We start from the raw sequence: 21,862 nt of genomic DNA, 5'->3' as shown, positions 1-21,862 counted from the left end.
AAAACGTTCAGAACCACTTTAATTATTACTGGCTAGGCTGTAATTATATTTGGCATTAATCAAAATCTGTAAAAGGTACCATCATTACACTGAGAAGTGTAACTCCTCCAAACTTCTCCTGAAGAGGATCCACTAAGCTGCACCAAAAGCAAGGACATACATTCATAGAAACTAACAACCATGGCAGGTAAGTAGGTTACTTCCTGCATATAACATGGATTTCTTTACCTACAGTGCTCTGGTGTTGCTTTCTCATCCAGACACTGCTCCTACCAATTACTTCATAATGCTCAGATAAATAAATACCACTGTAATACAATGTCTACATGACTCACCACATTCTCCTGGACCTGGCAATTTGAAACAGAGATGCTTAGAGACAATTCTTCTGCAATAAAGAAGACAAAGCCAAGTAAGTAAATAAAAAGGGCAGACTTTTCCTAAAAAGAGTGGAAAAATTAAAATAAACAAAAAACCCTTTACTGACTTCTAACCCAGTATCAGTGAAATGATTTTCAGTTGTTTTGCAGAAACTTCATACTCTGGAACTCATTAGATAAATAACCCTGGAAGTTTTGCTGGGATAATTTGTCTCTTTTTGTCCTATTCCTGATTACAAAAATAGTAGAACAATACAAGTGTGTACACAATAGACAGCTGGAGAACCAAAAGCAATAGCAATTGTTACCATAGTTCATTAAATGAATAACAATTTCTGGCAGCAGTAAAGAAAAATACAGGCAAGAGGAGCAAGTAGATCCCTCAGGGTCAAATGAATGTGGATTCTTATCTTCTGTGGCACAAAGATGTACCGAATTAATGCATAAGAAAAGTAAGCAAATCAAAGAAACCAAGTAACAGAATAACTGATAATTTAAAGAGCAATAAAGTCCATAAGAAAAAAAAATCTTATACAGAAGCATATCAATCCTTAGAACATAAGGGCAAGTTCAGGAAGTGTAACTTCCAAGCAAACATATCAGATAAACATTGACAGGAATTTTTCATTACCGGAATAGCACTGATGCATGGGCAAGAAGAGATATACCACAGAAGGCAGGAAATACCCTTATCTTTTGACTTCCACAGCCAAAATAAAGCATCTCAGACTAACAGACATTTACCACTTGGAGTCTGTCTCTCTGAAGGCATTCCAGACCCAACTGGACATGTTTGTGTGCAACCTGGATCCTGACTTGTCAGTGGGGTTGGAGTGGATGATCTCCACAGGTCCCTTCCAACCTTAACAATTCTGTGATATTATGTTAACTTAAAGAAAAAAAATAATTAATTCATCTACAAGATAGATAGAAAACACACTATAAACTTGCTAGCATTTTGAACAAAGCCATTATCATCCTAAAGAGAATTTAGAGAAAAAAGAGGTCTGATTTTTGCCACCTGTGCTTTATCTCAAAGAAGAAATTTACAGAGAGAAGATAGGAACAATTGCTAATTCTCAAAGACATCCTGAAGTCTGCATCCGAAATACGAACTCTGAGTCTTGCAGATGCCTACTGATTACTGACTATAGTCAAGTCAGTACTGAAGTAACTGTAGAGAACACAAGGGAAAACAATAAAGAACTCAGGTAAAAAAATTCCTAAAGTCAACAAAAACTGCTTCAAGGGAACTAGAAAATAAAGATACGGTTTTTGAAAGTGCTTAACAGAACACACTGGACACCTGTCCACAGATGGCTACAGAATACAAAATAACTCAGAGGTAAAGAGTGAGTTATTCCTTCCAAATAAATTCATTTTTCTAAGTGTCTGAAATGTGCAAGAGTAAGGGCTAAGAAGCAGTCACTTCTAAAGAAATTAGTAATGCCACAACTCCACACATAATCTACAGCAGGCAGGTTTCTCTCTCATTTTAGCTCAGAATCACCTCACAAAGAAACACTCCACCCCAAGCACCAGGAACATGGTTACAAAGGATTCTTTGCCACGGGTCAGAATGGAAGAAAATCCTCATTTCTACCTACCTCTGGCCACAATGTGGCATATAATAACTAAATAGTGCCTTGTTGATACTTTGATGCTATAAATTCCCTTTTGCTGCAAGTATTTCAATGCCAGCAATGCCTCTCTCCTCCTTTTGGTCTTGCTGCAAGTATTTCAATGCCAGCAATGCCTCTCTCCTCCTTTTGGTCTTGCTGCAAGTATTTCAATGCCAGCAATGCCTCTCTCCTCCTTTTGGTCTTTTTATTTAAGAGCATGCATTTGAGACATTTTTAAAATTAAAATCTAATTATCTCAAGGGTTCTTGAGATACATTTCATGATTTACAAAGTGTAGGAAGAAGAGGGATGAACAGATATTTTGTGGCTTTCTCAGAGTTTAAAAAACCAACCTGAGTTGTCTAAAAATATGTAAATAACACTCCCTGACACACACTTTCTTCTATTTCTAGTACTTTCTTCTATTTCTACAATCTTAAACATATTAAAATACTTCCTCTCAGCATCTACCACTGCAGCTCTATTCCCTACTAATGTCAATGAAATGTTATTATTTATATCTGAAAAACTATTTGCTTTGGAAAAAAATCAAGTGTCTTTGCAAGTCTGTCAGCAACAGTAAGCTTTTGGTGGTAGAAAACAAAGAGAATTTTGGTGTTTATATATAGAGATACATATGTACATATATATATGAAACGAAAAACTCTGTATCAAAAGTGGCATTTTATATATGTATAAATCCAGGTATGAGGCACCATCTCACAGGCATGTTTCTTCACTGTAATTAAATACCAATGCATTTCATAGTTTACTATTTTAGACCATTGCTGCATTCACAGGAAGTGCCTTTGCCTCAGACTAGCATTTACATGTTCTTAACTGTTGCTGATGCAGAGTAGCCAGATACAAGAGAAAGAGAAACTGATCTCAGAATCTACTGCAAAACAAAATTTTACTGCAAGGAGATTAAAGAGTAGCTGGAATTCAGAAGGAAAATAAAAAGTGAAAGCATAAATCTCAGTACAGAATGAGATTGAATGTTGTTGCAAGGAACAAGATGTCTTAAAAGAAAGAAAACAATATATAAGTTTAGTGGAGCTTTCATAATGAATATAATCCTATACCAGATGAAAAAAGGGAGGGAAGGTGCATAAAAAGAAGAACAGGATAATTTTTATAACTACCCACAGCTCAGAAAAAGTTTTTTACATCACTGATGGTATTTATGTCACAACACTAACGCCTTTTCTTCTCTTTAGCTACTGACATATCACAGGATTCAAAAACTATACATATATATAGGTGCTAACATCAAAAAACATCCAGATTTGGTTCTTTCAAAGTGTATGCATATAATCTGAATATTTTTATTTAGTTATGTATATTAGAAATATCTAAACTGTGCTCCCATTTAACATCTGTGTGTGTGTTTTTAGTGGTCTCACAATAAAACTCTGCATTCTGAATTCATATTGTAAATCTGATTCTTTACTTCTTTCTGCTACAATAGATTAAAGGGTTTGCCCACCCTCCCACAAACCTGAGGGTCACTTTTTAGAAACCCATGGAAAATGATGAACCGAATTCAGCAGATAACCAACAGACAATCCTTCACTCTAAATAAGCACTGTTCCCAAAGGAATCACTACCATCAGCAGCTTCAGCATATGAACAAGAGCTCCTGGTCTGCCTGCTTACTGTGATCTTTTCCTTGTCCTGCAGCAGTGCAAACGCTAGGTTGAGGAGTGACTGGCATCAAGGCCTGGCGAATGGCTTTCTCCCAGCCCTGAGCTACGTCAAGTCCAACTCCGGAGGCAGCAAGAACTGGACTGTGATGAGTGCTGCCATTGTTCTCGCCAACAAAGTACACCATTGTGTCAGTGATGATCTCAAAACAGTAGGGGTTGCTGCCCTGCACCACGTGTGAAAAATCTCGAGGCTGAGTCACCTGGAGAATTTCTGAAAGTGGAATCTCCTGAAGAAAGATATTAGAAATTAAAAAATGAAAATGCACATAATATTTCAATATACTAATACCCATAACTGCAAGCATTGCAAAGAAACAAAGTCAAACATATCAAAAAACAAAACCAAAACACCAAGCTTCATAAATAAATTCAAACTGCGCATGATCATTGAACACCTGCTGCTCTGAATTCCTATATGCAAGCCTAGACAGACTTTCAGGCCCACCACAGTTCTCTCTATACAACTACTATTTTCTATTTAAACTACATTTGTGTTCATCATGAGACACACCCCCACTACATGGGAAAGTGATGCACAACTAGAGAATGACCATTTTCCCCTTGCAGGTTATACAGCTTAGGCAGAGAAGAGCAGGAGTGGGAAAAAGTGAAACAGTAACAAACATTGAGGAGAGGATGCAGCTATACATGCTAATCAATAAGTACTGCTTTGTGCATCAGAATAATTTTGGGTAAAGACCTTCATACAAATATAAGCAGATATAATCTGCATACAGATGCTATCCTCTACCTGGTCAGTTTAAGATCATGGTACAAGAAGATTACAGAACAGATCTCAAGGAAGAAATAGTTTCACGTTCACACTAGGTAGAGGAGGACATTCCACATCCATGGGAAGGTGCAGGTTCATGTCACTTGCAAGAGTAGTCAACAAGCAGATGAACACCAGGCAGGCATTAGGAGGATAAGAGACAGCAGCTGATTGAGATGAAGATCAAATAAATGTAAAGACACAACTGTAAATTATTCTAACAGTGCAGACAAACAATCAGACATAAGCAGTTAAAACAAGGGGTGAAAGGGGCAAGTGAAATGACTAAATGCAGTGACATAATGGAGCAACAAGCAAGGAACATATTTTACCAGCTGTATTTTGAATGCACAGGGCAATACAAGTATCAGAGAGGTCTGAGAAGAGACTGCTTTGGTCAAGATAGGGATGAAAAGGATCTGGGCAAGTTTAGCTGGGTGTACAGAGAATAGGCTTGATCTTAGAGATGTTACAAAGGAAGAAGCTGCAAGATTTGGACCCCCACCTAAAGGTATAAGACAAGAAAGGGAAAAGTCCTGTTTACACATTCAAATGCATTTTCTGAATATTCCACCACCAAACACAGTCCTACATTGACAATACACTAAGCTTCATTTACGTAAACATAAAGCTATACAGTAAATTTTCCTGTAAATCTTGCTTGAAACTTTTAGTTGTACAGTAGGGAATAATTTAATTAGAGGAATGCTGAAATAAAACACATAAGCATGCAAACTTTCAGTCACTACTCAGAGAACACAAAAATCCAAGCCTTCATTCAACTGGTAGCCAAAGAAATTCTCTGCTAATTGTGAGGAAAGCATAATATGCCAGGTAATTCAGGAGAACAGTACATGCAAAAATGTAAGGAGAGACATACTCAAGGGAATTAGAGCAGGAGCTGCAAGCAACTTCTCAGAGTTAGTCTTGGTCCTTCTCACTTACAGGCTTTGGGCAACAATTAACCTGGTCACAGTTTTGATTCAAAAAGAGATGGGAAAATGGAGATAATACATAAACTGCTCACAGTAGACTTCATATGTATAAAGCACTGGATAAATCAAGTGAAACATAATTATTAATCGTCATTAATTACCTTGTAATATTTTGTTCCAGATTCATTTTGAAATAGTGTGAGGCATTTGCTGTCCAGTCTCCAATAATGTCTTTTTCTCTACAAAATGCACAGTACAATTACATAAGGAATAAACCTCTTATATGGCTTTTGCTATCACATTATTTATATTTAAAATTTCTTTAAATTGCTGTGATAAACATTCAAAATTAATCTACAGTTTAATCTTAGACTACAGAAATGAAAAAATAAACTTTGGGAATAAAGACTTTGTCTTAATCAAAGAAGAAGCTCAAAAATTATTTCCAAAAACTAGCAAAAATATCACTTACCTTACAGCAAAAGCAGTGACAACAGGAGTTACCTCATATAGGAAAAGACAGTTACTAGACAGGATGTATTCCAGGTGCATATCCTCACAAAATCTGAATCATTTAAATTTAGTGATAACTGTGGGAGTCATGCTTTCTCCCTCTATGCCCTCATACCAGCACTACAAGGGTTCAAGTACTGAGCAAGCCTAACAAGTCCTTAATTCTTCAGTCAATACAGAGACAAAACAGACATATCATGATATTCAAATGAAAAAAATACTTTGTGGGAAAAAAAAAAAAAGACAGACTAAATAGCCATTTGCTGGAAGTATCCATCAATAAGAAATCTCCCCCACCAAAAAGTAATGTGGATTAACTGTTGTATATAACTGTCTCATAATTTAAACAGAAGAATATTCCTCAAAACAAAGAGGCTTTTAGAAAGCTAATATGGTTGTATGAATCTAATATACTTTACTTGCACCATGCTCATATAGTTAGAAAACCACTTCAATTTTTCTGGGACAAAAACCCAAGACCCTTAACTCTAACTTAGGATGACAAAGTTTGAAATATTATCCTATTATATTTTATAAACTTTTTAATATTTAAAAAAAAGCACTTTTTTTTTTTTATGGACATATTTAAGCAGACCTTAAATCACTTCAGTCAGAGAGAAGTTAAGTCAATCTATAGGAGTTTGACAAAGAAAACTAGATCAAAAATGGATTTAACTAAAAGGAGTTCCCAGACGGCACCAGGACAATGGGTGAAACCAAGGATGTAAACCCCTCCTTTTGACATATATGCGCTTTATTAAATTGTGAATCAGGAAAGACTCTGAAGGAGAGGAATTAAGGAAAAGGTTGGTAACTTATTCAGGTGTTCAAAATCTGCCCCATACCCTACTCTGAGAAAGATGGGACCAGGGTCAGAAAAAGAGCAAAGATGATGACATAGAAACTTCTCATTTTAAAGAATGAACCATCTTGTTTTCAGGGAGCACAAGAAGCACACAGATCCTGCTGTGAAAATGAACCTGCCCAGTTGTTTCAGGAATAGGAAACAGTGTGACATTGCTGAGAACGGAACGGTCAAGGGAAACAGCCGATGTTGTAATGCCCAATACGGAAGTCTCCTCCCATTAGGAAGCTCTGTGAGATCTTGTTTGGCTGACTATCCTTTGGGTCAGGATACTTCATCTGACTGGCCTTTTTCAGTTGATGTCATCAAGATAGCAGCCAGACTGACAGATGAAGAAAATCAAACTAAACTAAGGTTTCATCAGATCATTGTTCTAAGGAGTTGTTAAAAAAAAAAAAAAAAAAGTCAATGGGCAAACATAATGGTTGTAGTGAAAGTTTAAATCAGAGCTGAACACCAAGTCTGTTCTGAACAATTCTGCTAGAACTATTCACCTTTGTCTGTTGACAATAGAACTATTCACCTTTGTCTACCTGACCTTAGCTTTTCCACAGCCAACTGATGATAAATGTGACTTTTATGTAGTCTTAGCTGTACCCACATCTAAAATACACAAGATACTTATTTTTGATTGTGATAAATGCATCTAGGTATTAGAAAACTGTACCTTAAAGAAATGGTTTTTAAGGTAATTTCACAAAGACCATTTACAACAGTCAGTTTAGCTGTCAATCACAAAAAGTGAAAACATTACAGTAACCTGAGTTGCCTCCTAACAGCCTTCAAATTTATTTCATCAGAACTTAAATAACTTTGCTTCAATAAATTCTATAAGTCTCCTTCAATCAGATGCCACAGAGATAAAGAATGCAGAAGTATTTCTGCTGCCTTTCATGAACAGTCTCAATATGCCATAATATTCTCCATGAGGCCTGGGAACTTCTTAAATTCATCCTTTTTATTCACTTGCTCCCATCAGAAAATACTAAGGAACCCTGTTATTTTGCTTTGTCTTCCTCCTCAATACACAAAATCAAGTAGCTTGCCTACTCAATTAAGATGGCACTATTGGTAACACTGGCAACAAACAATACAGTCTTTTTGGGGTATGTACCCAAGGACATACAGTCAAGCCCCAACTCTTAGAGTGAACTGCTAGAGGAATAGCAATATGCAATAGGAATAGCAATATCTACAAATAACTATTTACAAACACCTAGATCATTAGAATAATACTCTCAACCATTTCAGTACACATAATACTCTTATGATTTCCACCTTTTCACATAGTAGAATAGAAAAATAGACACAAGTATTTAGTTAAACTACTGAAAAGAAAGACAAACAAGATATTCTAAATTACTTTCTCAGGATAGCTGAAACACTACATAAGCAATTCATTTGAGACCATGTAGAGATGCTTTTCCTTCTTAAGGGGAAAGTACTGTTCCATCACCACATGAAGAATTTTGAATAAATTCCAGTTTCTCACTGGAACCAGATTTCTTTACAATGAACATCACAGCTAAATTCTTTCAACTGATACTCTAGATCAGAAATAAAACACATTAGTTTAGAGAAAAACTTAATTTAGGAATAAACTGAAGTAACTGACCAGGTTGTCTCTACTAGTGTAGTGGACCATCCATCCTTCTTTCACCATTGTACTGCTCTTCCTCTTTGTGTGTTTGATTGACTGTACAACTCGCATGAGAGGAATATTATTGCTTGTTGAAGGACTAAAAAGAAGATACAATAGCTTATATATGTAACAAGTTAAAATACAACAGTTCTGCAATTATACTCGTTTTACACATTTAGTCCATAATTTTCAAGAACAGACACCTTTCCTTCTCATACAGCTTTAGTTGATGGATGAATTTGATAAGTTATCTGAGATCCTACTAAGTCTCCTAGGGCAAGTATTGCAGTACTTAAGGAACAGAGAAGAAACACACTGGAGTCAGGACATCTACAGAAATCATCCTCTTTCAAAACAATCTGCTGAGACTGCTGGTCTTTTATGCCACTTTACACCACAGAAATATAATTAACATCAGCATAGTTATCATTTCTTCTTATCTATGTAAGTTGATTATGCTGCTTCATAACGTTGTTAATGAAGGTCCCTATCAAAGCAAACCTTTAGCTTATGAAAACATATACTGGAACGTGTTAACTCATATCACAACTGCACTAACAATTCTATCAATGCTAAGGTATATTAACTGTCCTGCAGACAAAGGTTTGATAATCTCTAATATTCTGAGAACACCATTAATTAAACATACAGGTTTTAATAGCACTGAAAATTAAGCTAACCACCGAGGTGCCTGCCTAACACCAGAGCTCTACACATGGCACTAACAGATGTATCTGTAAACACACATCATGAGGTAGTTTCAAAACAAAAAATGTAAAGATGCTTTAACATGGCATGTTGTTACACTACAGAATTAGCTACAGGATGCTGTCATACCAAAAACCTGAATTGCTTCAAATCTGATTAGAAATAAATGGAAAAATCCTACTTAGAGATAGATGTTGCTTCCCACTCAGGAGATTTCTGAGCTATAAATCACTGAAAGTTGAGAGGTATCATTATATGCTCTCCCTCACAAATTTGCTATTAAGCTCTGAGATACAGTGATGTTTAGTTTGACCAAATACAACTGCACTTATCTTATTAAGAATGACTAAGAAAATCAGGATGACACTACTCAGAATAATAGAGAAATAAAAAGATCAAATTTGATTTAAGGAACTATGTTAACAGTTATTGGATAAAAGACTTCAGAAAAATTGCTTTCAAGATAAATAAAGCAAACTATGCATAGTCTATGCATAACATGCATAGACTATGATGCCAATATTAAAATATATTCATATATTAAAATAAATGTTTTAAATAAATTAATTAAAATATTAAAATATTCCACATCCCATGTGTTTAAATACACACATATATAACAGTAACTAAATTAGGCTCCAGGCACAGAGATCTTCACCACGCATTAGCTTTGTTAAGCCATAAGTTTTATCCTGCTTTAATAATCTAGTTGTATTTCTTCAATAACTGTCATAGCATAACACTTTTTCCAATTAGAAGAGGCTATATTCTTTCAGTCTGTTTCAGATTTTCTTGAGATAGGAGACCTTTACAAAGTATTTTCAAGCTAAAAAAAAAAGAAACCCCACATAAAGGGAAAATACACTTTCAGCAATAAAACTGGGCTAATTGGAAACGCTTTGCTCACAATATTCAGCAACACCTATCGTCAGCAAAGAAATCCATCCTATAACTTACCTGATTGTTTTGACAGCTTCCTCATCTTTGTCTGCATCGAGGTCAGATGGATCCATAAAAAAGATTTTGTCCTCTGGAGGAGAGGGCTCCTCAGCATCATCTAGGACTCGACTACCATCACTATTCATTTCATTGCTATCAACTTCCATCGGCATATCCAAGTCCTGGCCTGGGCTAGCAGGTTCTGGAAACAATACAAGTGAGACATTATTTCAAACACACTACTAAAAAAATAAATAAAATCCTCCAAAACTCACTTTTTTTTTTTTTCCAGTTCACACCTATGGAAATAAACATAAAACTACAACCACAATATACAAAATCATCACACTTTTGCTGTAAGATGCAGAATACACTAATGAACATTATCAATTTCATTTTGCTAAATGCCATGGCAAGAGAGACCCAACTAAAACACAAACCATACCGAAAGAAACAGAGTGAAAAGCTTAAAGTCTAAACCTACATCTCATTAAGTAATTCTGTTCCACAAGTAATCAGGACAAAGTAACTTTTCAATGGTTAGAGAAGACCCAGAGAATTATTCCTCTGCAAATGAAATTTTCCATTAACCCAACTCTGCTCTCCCTGCTCTTGTAGTCCATAATAATAAAAGTAAGAAATAAAAGAGGGGCTGTGGAATTGCATGAAAAGTGAAAAGCAGAACAGATCTTATTCACGTCTGATTTTCTGCAGGCAGAAATTCAGTGTTTTCAAAAGCTGTAAAATTGGTACTGTGGAAAACTAAGAATTAAGACACAAAAATATCTTAATCTGTAGCCTTTTTATGTTTTTGTTTGTTTGTTTGCTGGTTTGTGGGGAGTTGTTTTTGTGTTTGTTTTTTACCTGGAGTGAGTTCAATTAAGAGTGTGAGAAAGAACAAAAAAAAAAATTTCTCTTCACATCTTCAGAAGAATTTTGTGAAACCATAGTTCCAAAACTATGTGGCCTTTAGCACCTTAGCATCACAAGGGCAGTAAAACCAGGCTGCAGCAACATCATGTTGCACACTGCTGTTCACAGCCAACCACTTCAAGATCCAGGAAAGAGCCTGGGAGCTGGAGAAGGTTGGCATGAATGGATGGGATATATTGTGCAATGACAACAGACCCACTAGCTTACACAGCGGTTGCCCAAGCCTCTGAATCACGTTGTACAGTTTGATGTGATCTACTCCACGTCACCAACTTTGTTTCACTAAAAACAAGTGGCACAGCCAGAAAATGGTTCAAGTTGGGGGAGATTTTTAAAGGTCACCTGGTCCAACAACCCCCAAGTTCATTTCTCCAGTCAGTTGAAGTTCCTCAGGATAGCAGCACAAACCCTCTGTCGTATCAGCCTGTCCTCCCATCACCTGCAAACATGCTGAGGGTATATACTATGCCTCATCAAGATCCTTAATAAAGATATTGAACAGGACTGGACCCTTTGTTGGTCCCTGCGACACACCATGAGTTACTTGCCATTGATAATCACTCTCTAGGCCCACCCATTCAATCAGTTTTTAATCCCTACCTGTTCATCTATCCTATATTTTATCAGCTTAACAATGGTTTAAAGCTTACAAAAATACTCCACACATTCTTCCACAAAGTGTTCCACACGTTCCTCTTTCAATTCTGCAAGACCTATTCAGAAAGCAGTCCTACTTCATTGAGGTTTCCAGAAATTAGAGGGCAATTCTTTATTTGGTTTGGCTTGGGATTTTTCTCCTTTCTCTTTTATCTCAAACACCTCAGCTAACTGGCGAGTAAAAATCATGGATATGAGAAAGTCATAAAAAATGATATGTGTATTAACATTTTAAAGTATGTATTTCATGGTGAACAATGAGTGGACTGATCACAACAGATCTTCAAATTTTGTACATTGGGGTGGCTTCTAGATTTTTCATTTCCATTGAACAATCCCAAGCAAAGCATATTGAACTTGTCAAGACTGATTAAGTAAAATTTAAGTCACTAGAGTGTAAGTTTTACAGTGAATCTTTCATTTTAACTGAAAAAACTGGCAAGATAAATAAAAATATGTCAAATATTCAGAGATGAGGGAACTAAATACTAGTGCATCTTATTCAGCCTCAAAACATCTCTCACTATTTGAAAGCATGTTTGTCATCTTACCTCCATTGAAAATAACCTCTCCAAGACAGTCTCGAGGTACTTTAGGTGCGCAGCGTTTGTGACAATTGAACCTGCAATCTAAAACAGCAGATAAATAAGCCCATGATATCAGAACTCACTCCCACCCAGACACTAAAATTAGCCATTCACTTCTTCCAACACTAACTTCAGTTCAGATTCATAGATTTTCATGTAACTGAAGACAGCACCAATGAGGTCACCACCAGGAGGAAATTAGCAGTCTTGCCCTTATGTCACATGTTGATTTGTCCCACTATTTATTACGTCAGTACTTCCCCTTCCAGTACAAAATTGCTTGCTACTTCTGTAGCTTCTTCTGCAGCTATTTTTTCCCTCATGATGTAATTTCTCCCATTCTTTCATTTGTTCCACTTCCTTTTTTCCATTGCTATATGATTTGACTGTCTCATCTCACTTTTCCCCACCTGCCAACTAAGACTTGCAGACATCAGAAGTCTGATCACACAACATCTATGATCACCCCACTACATCAGAGCAAATATGTTCTGCAGCAAATCCCAAAGTCCAGTTCCCCTCTCATTCAGGTTACACATTTGCCTGACTACTCAAGCTCCATTTCCTGCTGACACAGGGCAGACAGAATTAACATTATGTCCAGATTTGGCGTGATGTGGACATGGAATCTCACCTGAATGTGTGCCATTTCTGCACCCGAGGTATCAGATGCAGCCTACTGAACCAAGTCCAGCATACAACATTACTGGTAGTAACAGGAATTTAATTTATTAGTTACATCCCTGTGATTTTCAACTCCATCAATACCATGAATTTCAAAACTCCGTACTGCCCCCACAACTGTTTTCATATTGATAGTTAAACCTCTTTTTGCTATCCAAAACAAGCCCAATATGTTTTTCTTTTAAGCCTAGACAAGATAAAAACCATTATCTCTCTGTTTTTAGAAGAAGAGGAGCCAAATTCTGGAGCAGAATACAATATTGCTCAGCTTCTGAGTGCCTAAAAAGATGCATCCTAGGAGACCCATTAACAGTATTTTACAGCCATGGCTTCAGTCCATATTAACAAATACAATTACTTCACTACTTTAAAGAAGGCTGGAAGAAACAGAGACATTTCAAATCCTGTCACAAAACTCAAAGACTGAGTCTATCCTAAAAAATTAAACTATATTCAGAAACATTCCTGGATATTGCAATGCAATTCTCTAGTCTAGTAAATAGCTACAAACATCCTCGAGCATGCTTTTGGCCCACAGCATTAGCATTATCTTAAACAGTTCCAATGTCTAGCTATAATCCAGAGCATCCTATGAAATTGCTCCAATCAGTCTGCAGATTGCATAGAACCACCCAGGCTGGGATGCTAAGAAAACTTGTTCATGAACATGGGTCATTCTGTCCCAGCTGACCTCAGTGTGCAGTAATGTTTCTGGGCACATTTCATTTATTAACACAAATACAGCCTTAGCATCTCAAACATCATCCTGAGAGCCCAAACAGCAACCTGAATTAAAAGAAGAAATCCAGGGCTCTTACAGGTAATCAGAAATATAAAACTACTAAAAGACCCAAAGCTTTCTGAATGTGCAAAAGGAAGTTAGTGGGAAATCTTAAGAATCTGTAGGAAAAGTCAGTATGAAAACATTTGAACTGCTTGATAACAATTCCTGATATATTAAAAATAAGTATAGGAACTTACTGCATAAATAGAGGCCTATTAAGACATTTATTTCTGTCCTGCATCGATATATGGCATTTCTCTAGACTTGTTTTCCATGCATAAATGCTTACAACATGCATACAAATAATATTTTTATCCAGTGCCATTCAATTCCCTGAAACTGATGTGGTAGTCCCATTTATTCAGCTGGATAAAGTCATAGCAATTGCATCTGGCTAGCAGCATCTGTATGTTAAAACCACAAGGCATTTTTTCAAGGCTTCATTATTTTTGTGTCACGTGTATTTAAGAGACACACTGACTGGAAAAAAATATCAAAACCAGCTCAGAATGCAGACTTCAAACTGACTAGAAAGACTGCAAATAACAACAGAAATTAAAGATAAAACTATTTCCTTACATGAGACAGCAGTATTATTAGTCCAAAAAAAAGGTTAAAACAGCTTTAGGCTTACAATTTTTCTCTAATATAAAGAAAACAGAAAATGTATTAAGTGACCTCTCTTAAAAAGCTGACCTTTGATACTCCTGTTTGACAACCTCACATGAGAGAAATGGAAACTACTTTCCATATTAATGTTTATGATTCATCACTACACTTTTGTTTCCTACAACAAAGCCAACAGATCTGCACTAACTAGTAATAAAAAGCCAGAAGGAGATCACATTAGTTATGCTGTAGGAACCACATGGAACAGCCTAAGAATTGAAGCCACACATGTTAACATATGCTATATAAAAACCATGCAAGTTCAGCTACCTACCTCCAAAAGATAACAATCAATATCCTGTACTAGAATAATACAATGAAAACTCACAGGAGTCACTCTAGAATACAGATACTGAACAAAAGGAAGCATTTCCCATTTTCACTAATTCATAATTATCCTTCTAGAATTACAGTGATTTCAAGCTACACAATTAAGTCTTGTTTTTCATAAAAATGTACAATGCATAGCTTACTATAATGAAAATGAGGGCTGCTGTGATCTTCTGAAAATTATGCAATTTTTCAAAACTCACATGTCCCTGTTTTTCAGTATACAGCCACCTAAGTTACAACCAGTTTTAAATACAAGACCTTTACTGAAATGTACTGCTACAGCAGAAAATTAAATGTTTACCTTTACACTGCATTCCTTGGCGAAAAAGGCCCTTAAGCAACCGTTTGCAATACTGGCAGATGGTGGGACGAGTGTAAGAGTGAACAGCAAAGGTGTGTGGGACCTTCACTCTGCAAAGCACCATCTTATCCATCCAGATAGGGCGGCCACTCCAAGAGGGAATCCTCTTACTAGGTTCTGGGCAACAACGCTGAAATAAAAAAGGAATATGGAATTTGTACCAGAACAGTTCTATTGCCATGACTGCTTTGAAAAGTCACAGCAGTCAGGTGAACAGGAAAAAGGCAAAAACTGCAACCATTTTTAAAAAGGACAGAATGGACAACCCTGGGAACCACTGACCTTTCAGCCTCCCCTCTGTATCTGGGAAGATCACAGAGATCCCTACTAGAAGCTATGCTAAAGCATGTGAAAAGCACACAGGGAAGTGATTCAGGACAACCAGCAGCCTTCCATGATGGAGTGACTCCATCAGTGGGCAAGAAAAGGGCTACAGGTGTCATTTCTCTGTAATTCTGTAAACCCTTTAACATGGTCACCATAACATACTTCACTCTAAAGTGGAGATATGGATTAAATGGGCAGACTTTTAGGAGAATAAGGAATTGGCTGGATGGTCACATCCAGAGGGTAGTGGTCAATGGCTCAGTGTCCTGATAGACGTCAGCGACAAGTGGTGTCCCTCAGGGTTGATACTGGGACCAGAGCTATTAAATGTCTTTACCAATGACAGACAGTGGGAGAGAGTACTCCCTCAGAAAGTTTGTGGATGTCACCCAGCCGAGTGGTGTAGCTGGCACACTGGAGGGACATGATGCCATCCAGCAGGACCTGGATAAGCTTGAGAAATGGGTCCATGTGAAACTTCTGTAGCTCAACAAAGCCAAGTGCTGGCGCTGCACCTGGACTGGGGCACTTCCCTGTATCAACACAGGCTGGGGATTGGTGTCAGCCCTGCTGGGAAGGACTTGGGGGTCCTGGTGGATGAAAAAATACGTCAGTGGGGCTGTAAGGGAGGTGTTGGCTCCAAAAGTGACCAGACAAGAATGCAACCTGGCCAAGAAGCTTTAAGAGGACTTTCTGGTATTGTAAAACAAGACCATGGAAATAGCAGATGGAAAAGCCTTACAGAAAGCAGGAAGTTATGCATGAACTTTATTCCCACAGAAGATAAAATGCTAAAAATTCACTCATGACATTCATTTTTTGAGGAACCTGACAAGGTGCAGACAGTACATACAAATCTCCATGCAGAAGGTAAAATGGAAAACACTGGAGGCAGGCAAACCAAATTCCAACCACCACCTCAAACTATCAGTTTTTAAAAACAAGGTATAGCATGCTGAATAGCTTATGAAATTAGGCAAAAATATTTAGAAAATTCAAAAATTATTTAAAAAATTAACCCCCCATAAAAATTATTTTAAATTAAAAGAAAAACATTAGCAATTAAAATAGAAGAGGCATTGCCTAAAATGAAGAGGTATCAAAAAAGTACTTAACATGCAAATAGAAATCATAAAGTTAAATTCTGTGATAAATGCTTACAATTCTATGTTCACTGAGTAAATCTTACCAGTGGTCATAAACATCAGAATAAATATTTTTCATTACTTAAGAATAAGCTTTTATAGCCTCTAGCTAAAAAAATCATATTCTTGAACTAGACTATATGATTTGTATTTTAAATTGTGATAAGAATAGTTATAGTATAAATAGTTATATAAAAGCCTCAGGCAGAAACAAATGGATCTAGTCCCTGCCTTATGACCCAAATACAGTTAGGATATACTTGATAATTGATATTTGTTATGTAATTTATAACCTCTCAGCAATCATCACAACAAGAAACTACTATGGATGTCTATTTTTACTATAAGCCCTTCCTCCCCCTACACCCTCTTTGACAGGGTTTGGGGTTTTTTGGATTAACTCTGTGAAAAGCTTTAACAGAAGATCAGGACCACTTCCCCAGTATTAAAGCTTACAATTTGTACTGCTTTGGCCAAGTAACTAATCTATGCTGATAAAATAATTACAGAACTAATCTGTATTACTAAGAAGGCAAGATGTTTTATCATTCTGAAGACAAAGTTCTCAGAATTTCACATAACCATGAGTAAAAGGCTAATAACAAAATTATATATAAAATATATATTTATTTCCTCTTGCACCTCTCACAGTAATAATAAGCAGTAAGTGTCAAAGTCTAAGAATCACCGTATTTCAAAATTACTAAAACTGATCATAATGGTTAAGTTTGACTCCCACATACTCATCATGAGCCACTAAAACCACTATCTAGTTCTCCAGAGGTTAAAGAATTTAAAACAGAAATTGCTTCTCCTGTCACATTACATACTTCTTCAGAGGCAGAGGATGTGTGTTCAGCTTGTGCTGGTCTTGGAACTGAAAGCCCTGCTCCTGGTAAAGACACATTAGACAGGCGCCTCTTCCTCACTCCACTGCAGTTGTTTGGAATTTTGAAGGCACATCGCTTATGGTAGTTTAACCCACATCCTGGAAGAGGAGTTTGTTTATTAAAAAAACCTCTCAATATTGAAATAATAAAAACAGTACTAATATTTTGATAAAGCAGTTTTAAAAAGATGACCCAGGAAAATGGTAAAGGCAGAAATAGATTGTTGTGTCAAATTCTCTTTAGTGTTCTTGATTCACAAAAACAGCTTTTTCTCCAGCAAGCCCAGTTGCAGTAACACTTGGAAGCAGCTGATCTCCCACCACCAGGAGGCTTCCATCACTCCCTCACTTTAGAGCACAAGAACCAAGAAGAATTCAGTGAGAAGGCAGTGTTAGTACCTGATAGCAGGCTGCAGAGTGCTCCACAGCCAGCTGGATGAAAGCCATAAGGAAAGGGATTCCCCTTTGGGGGTCTCACCAAACTATGTGTTCCTTGTGCAAAGAACACAAGGTTGTAAGCTAGCTTTTTTTAAAGTGGGAAACAACAACACTTCTTAAGTCATTAGCCCAAGATCATGCAGAGTTTGCATTAATGGCAAGATCAGAACTTTGGTTTTCCAATGCACAAACCCTTCTAGCTAGGAAATACTGTATTTATCACTTGCTAACTTACCAAACACGATACAACTTCTTCTTCCTCATCTTATATAGATATACACACACACAAATACACTAAATATAGACTTACTTACCCTCACATTTTAATCCTTGTCGTACCAAACCCCAAAGCATCTCTCCGCAGTAGTCACAAAAAGTAGGAGCCTTGTAGGAATGCACATAAAGTGCATGAGGACGAATCTGGAAATCTTCAACTGTAGCCAAAGCTTTTAAAAAATTGCAGTGAGTTATAGCTCTTGCCACAGGATCAACAAGGATTTATGGAAAGAACACATTTTAAAAATGGCTAATTTAAAGGATGCTTACAAGCTATTTAGAAATCAGCATTTTACTCTATGTAATTCAAATATGCATTTAGGAGACTACATAGTTCTCAGTAAACGTTTTTATTGAGGAAAAATATCCATTGAACTCTGTAGACTTATGGTCCCAACTAATAAACAGTACAAATCACTCTGTTGAATACCTCACTAAGTTGAAGGCAGGTACAACAAGTTTTGCTCAATGCAACACAAAATGTTTGAAGGAGCAACTTAATTTTCAAGCTGTTTTGTAACCTACGAAATTTTCAAAAAAAGACAGTTCTACAAAATAGAACTTTTGCAGTAAAAGCTTATTAGATTAAACTCAGTGCATCAGAACAGAACTGTGGATAACATTTCCACAGAACACTGAAATATTCTTTTCCTTAAACAAGCGTAGATATATTTCAATTATATTTGTCCTGTTTCTTTGAGGGAAAGGAAAATAAAGGTATTTTACATCAAGATTGCCTTGCCCTGGTGGCCACTAGTTTTTGATCAGACACGTACTAACACTCCCTATTCAGATTCTTATTTTAAAAATTCTACTGAAAGAGATTTACATGCCTTCCAAGTGCCTCTGTTTCGCGTAGTCTGTCTGTCTGTAAGGAAACTGTCAGAGATTGCCAAGAGTCACACAACAAATTTTCCAAATATGCTATTCACCAGAAGCAATAAAAAGTTTAAAATAAGATGATCAATAACTGAAAATCTTAGACATGCCCTGAAATGCGGCCAAGGACTCAGTCTTACAGCTATCAAATTCATACTTTATTGACTAAGTTTACTAATCTAAGCTCATGACAGCCAAGAGGTCTCTCCTCCTACATATAGTCACAATTTGTCACTTTACCCTCAGACTTTAAAAACTCAATACTAATCCAGCTTTTTTTGTAGTTAAACTATGGCTGACTTTTGATTGAATTTGACAAAGTATTGAACAAACAATGACAATAAGGGCTGGGGTTATTTTGTCCTCCTTATTGCCTAAAAACGACCACTCTAAGGACTATATTGTTCAAAGAAACAATTTTTAAGAACTACAATAACCAGTAACAGCCTTTTTATAGGCATAACTCAGCAACATATATACAAAGTCTTATGACAGCACTTAAGCCATCAATAGCAAAAGCTACAGAACAAAAAGACAAATATAAGCAAAAGAAAACCCACAACAGTTGGAAGAACAAATTCTGAATCCTATCTGCAATTTACCTTAAAGAATTATAAAAATTAAAAACTGATATTATTATACTTATAAATTTGTATTAATTCAGATTTGTGTAATAATAAATAATAATAAATTTGTATCATTCAGATTTATTTACAATAATAAACCTAAAGAAGATTACAACAGAACAATGAAAAAAAATAAAAAAACTAAGTACTGAAGCATCAGTGAGACTTGGACTTTCTTGGAAACTTCTACCCCAAAGTATATAAGACTTAAGTGAAAAAGCTCAAGGCAGGCATGAAAATAATGCACCATGAAGCCCTATTTTCTTTTAATCTACTGAACAAAGAGTTTTTCCACTGTTACAATAATACCTACCAGAGAGTACAACCTCAACAAGATCTCCCTCATGTATCTCTTCTGCTGATGTAATTCGTTGCAAAATATTATCTGAGTTCAGGTCATGGCGGAACAGGAGAATTTTGTCATACATGCCAAAGAAACCACACTCTGGGAACTGCAACAGAAATCAAACTCTAAATTAATACATGCTCTTGGACAATGCTATATATCAATGTTTTTAATAACAGCTACATAATTTAAGAGTTGTACATGTTTCATGGTACAAAATTAATCTGATTATTTTTGAGGAAACAAAGCGTTTTCTGAAAATTTATTTTTTGTTTTTTACCTGAAAAAAAGAAGTGCTAAGGTTTTTGTTTCATTTGGTTTTTAATCTCTCAGACCTGCACAATCTGGCAAGTAAAAGCCAATACAGGCCTTTACCTTGGATATCACCACCTATAACCTTTTTTTCACAGGTATTCTGGTCAGGCAGGTATTTAGCTTGAGACACCCCAGCAGCACCTGCCATACTTTTCTTGAGGAGTAAGCCAGTATGAGGTTCCATATCATTGTTCTACAACAGTTTTGATATACAGATAGGAGAAATCTCATGTAACGTGCTCCAGAGGACACTGCTTCAGCAGGAAAGTTGAACTTTATGACCTCCAATGATCCCTTCCAGCATTACCCATTTTCCATGATTATGTGAAAAGAAAAAACTCAAATCCCCACACAGATAGAAAAAAAATATCCATACACTAAATAACGTGCCACTTTTCCATGACATGTCACTGAAAAAAAGCTTTCTCATTCTGTATTTTCCCTACTCATTGAAGGTTTTCTCATTTGGTCTTCTCCCTACTTTCAAAATACTGTCAAATGTAAGTAAAACTTCTTAAAATGAAAACTTCTTAAAATAAAAAGCTTAAAAGTAAACAATTCATGGGGGAAAAGAACAGGAACAGACCCTGGAGAGGAATGAGCAGCACTCAAGCAGCTCCTTTGACCTTTTGGTTTAAACCAGAATTCAGACTTGAGGTGGGAACACATATACAGAACAAAACAGGAAAAGTGTAGGAAAAATATAGAAAAACTCAGAAAAAACTTTTAATTAATGAGGTAACAAGTTAGTTGTTTACATGTCACACAGTCAATAGTATCTAAACTGCATGAAGCTTGTGATATATTAATTGCTCTTAATTAAAATCAAAGATTTGTTCTACCAAATCAAAAACATAACGAAGGTATCGTATCCATTGTGCCCGTTGTTTCCACACTTTCTCCTCATTCAGAAAAAAAATCATGTCCTCTTTACAGCAGCAATTTTATCTGAAATTGGGTCAAATTAAGTTGGTCTTCTCTGTTTTGGTGTGTACACACTACATAATTACATGACACATAATACTGAAGAAAGCCATGCTCCAGAAAGCATCCTATCTACCTTGAACAGTCACAAAGAGAGGCAGAACTTGTACAACTTAACCCTTGCAAAAGCAAAAGACAAAGCTGACAAACCTAGACTGACACATAGGTATTCAGTCCACAGCAAGAAGAAACTGATTTATTGGGCTGATGCCAAAGCAGCCAGCTGCTTCCTCTGTCTCTCAATTCACTCTCAGGTTTCCTAAATAAAATAGCAAATATCCATGAATATTCTGAAAATTACATTTTTCCAATTGCCCGAAGATCATTTGTAATAGGAAAGAAAATGTAAAGCTTAAGATTAGCTGTGCTGCCCAAACGTGTCTCAGTATCTCTTGCAAGTATGCAAAGGACTTGACTTTATATTCTGAACATGCAAAGATACAGCCACTGGTAATTCTTCCAAGGGAATTGACATTTCTTCATAACTGAAACCTCATCATAAACTTACTTTAAGCTCTAACCCAAAATCCCACTGTGCCTTTAT

General features: G+C 36.4%; 1 protein-coding gene across 2 annotated transcripts in view; it reads right to left on the bottom strand.

Moving 5' to 3' along the window:
* Positions 1 to 21,862, bottom strand: part of PRKD3 (protein kinase D3) — a 43,873-nt gene that overhangs the window by 9,963 nt on the left and 12,048 nt on the right. For both annotated transcript variants that reach the window (XM_021545453.2, XM_077782050.1), the window contains 10 exons: positions 19,987 to 20,125; positions 18,207 to 18,338; positions 17,396 to 17,553; positions 15,034 to 15,223; positions 12,227 to 12,304; positions 10,104 to 10,287; positions 8,412 to 8,535; positions 5,580 to 5,657; positions 3,662 to 3,938; positions 336 to 388 (listed from right to left, as the gene is read on the bottom strand). In XM_021545453.2, the coding sequence (XP_021401128.1) occupies positions 336 to 388; positions 3,662 to 3,938; positions 5,580 to 5,657; positions 8,412 to 8,535; positions 10,104 to 10,287; positions 12,227 to 12,304; positions 15,034 to 15,223; positions 17,396 to 17,553; positions 18,207 to 18,338; positions 19,987 to 20,125 (1,413 nt within the window). The remainder of the gene's footprint in view (positions 1 to 335; positions 389 to 3,661; positions 3,939 to 5,579; positions 5,658 to 8,411; positions 8,536 to 10,103; positions 10,288 to 12,226; positions 12,305 to 15,033; positions 15,224 to 17,395; positions 17,554 to 18,206; positions 18,339 to 19,986; positions 20,126 to 21,862) is intronic.

Source organism: Lonchura striata, chromosome 3, assembly GCF_046129695.1.
Source record: "Lonchura striata isolate bLonStr1 chromosome 3, bLonStr1.mat, whole genome shotgun sequence".
Lineage (NCBI taxonomy): Eukaryota > Metazoa > Chordata > Aves > Passeriformes > Estrildidae > Lonchura > Lonchura striata.
The sequence above is the reverse complement of the archived record's forward strand: the minus strand, read 5'-3'. Positions and strand labels throughout refer to the sequence as shown.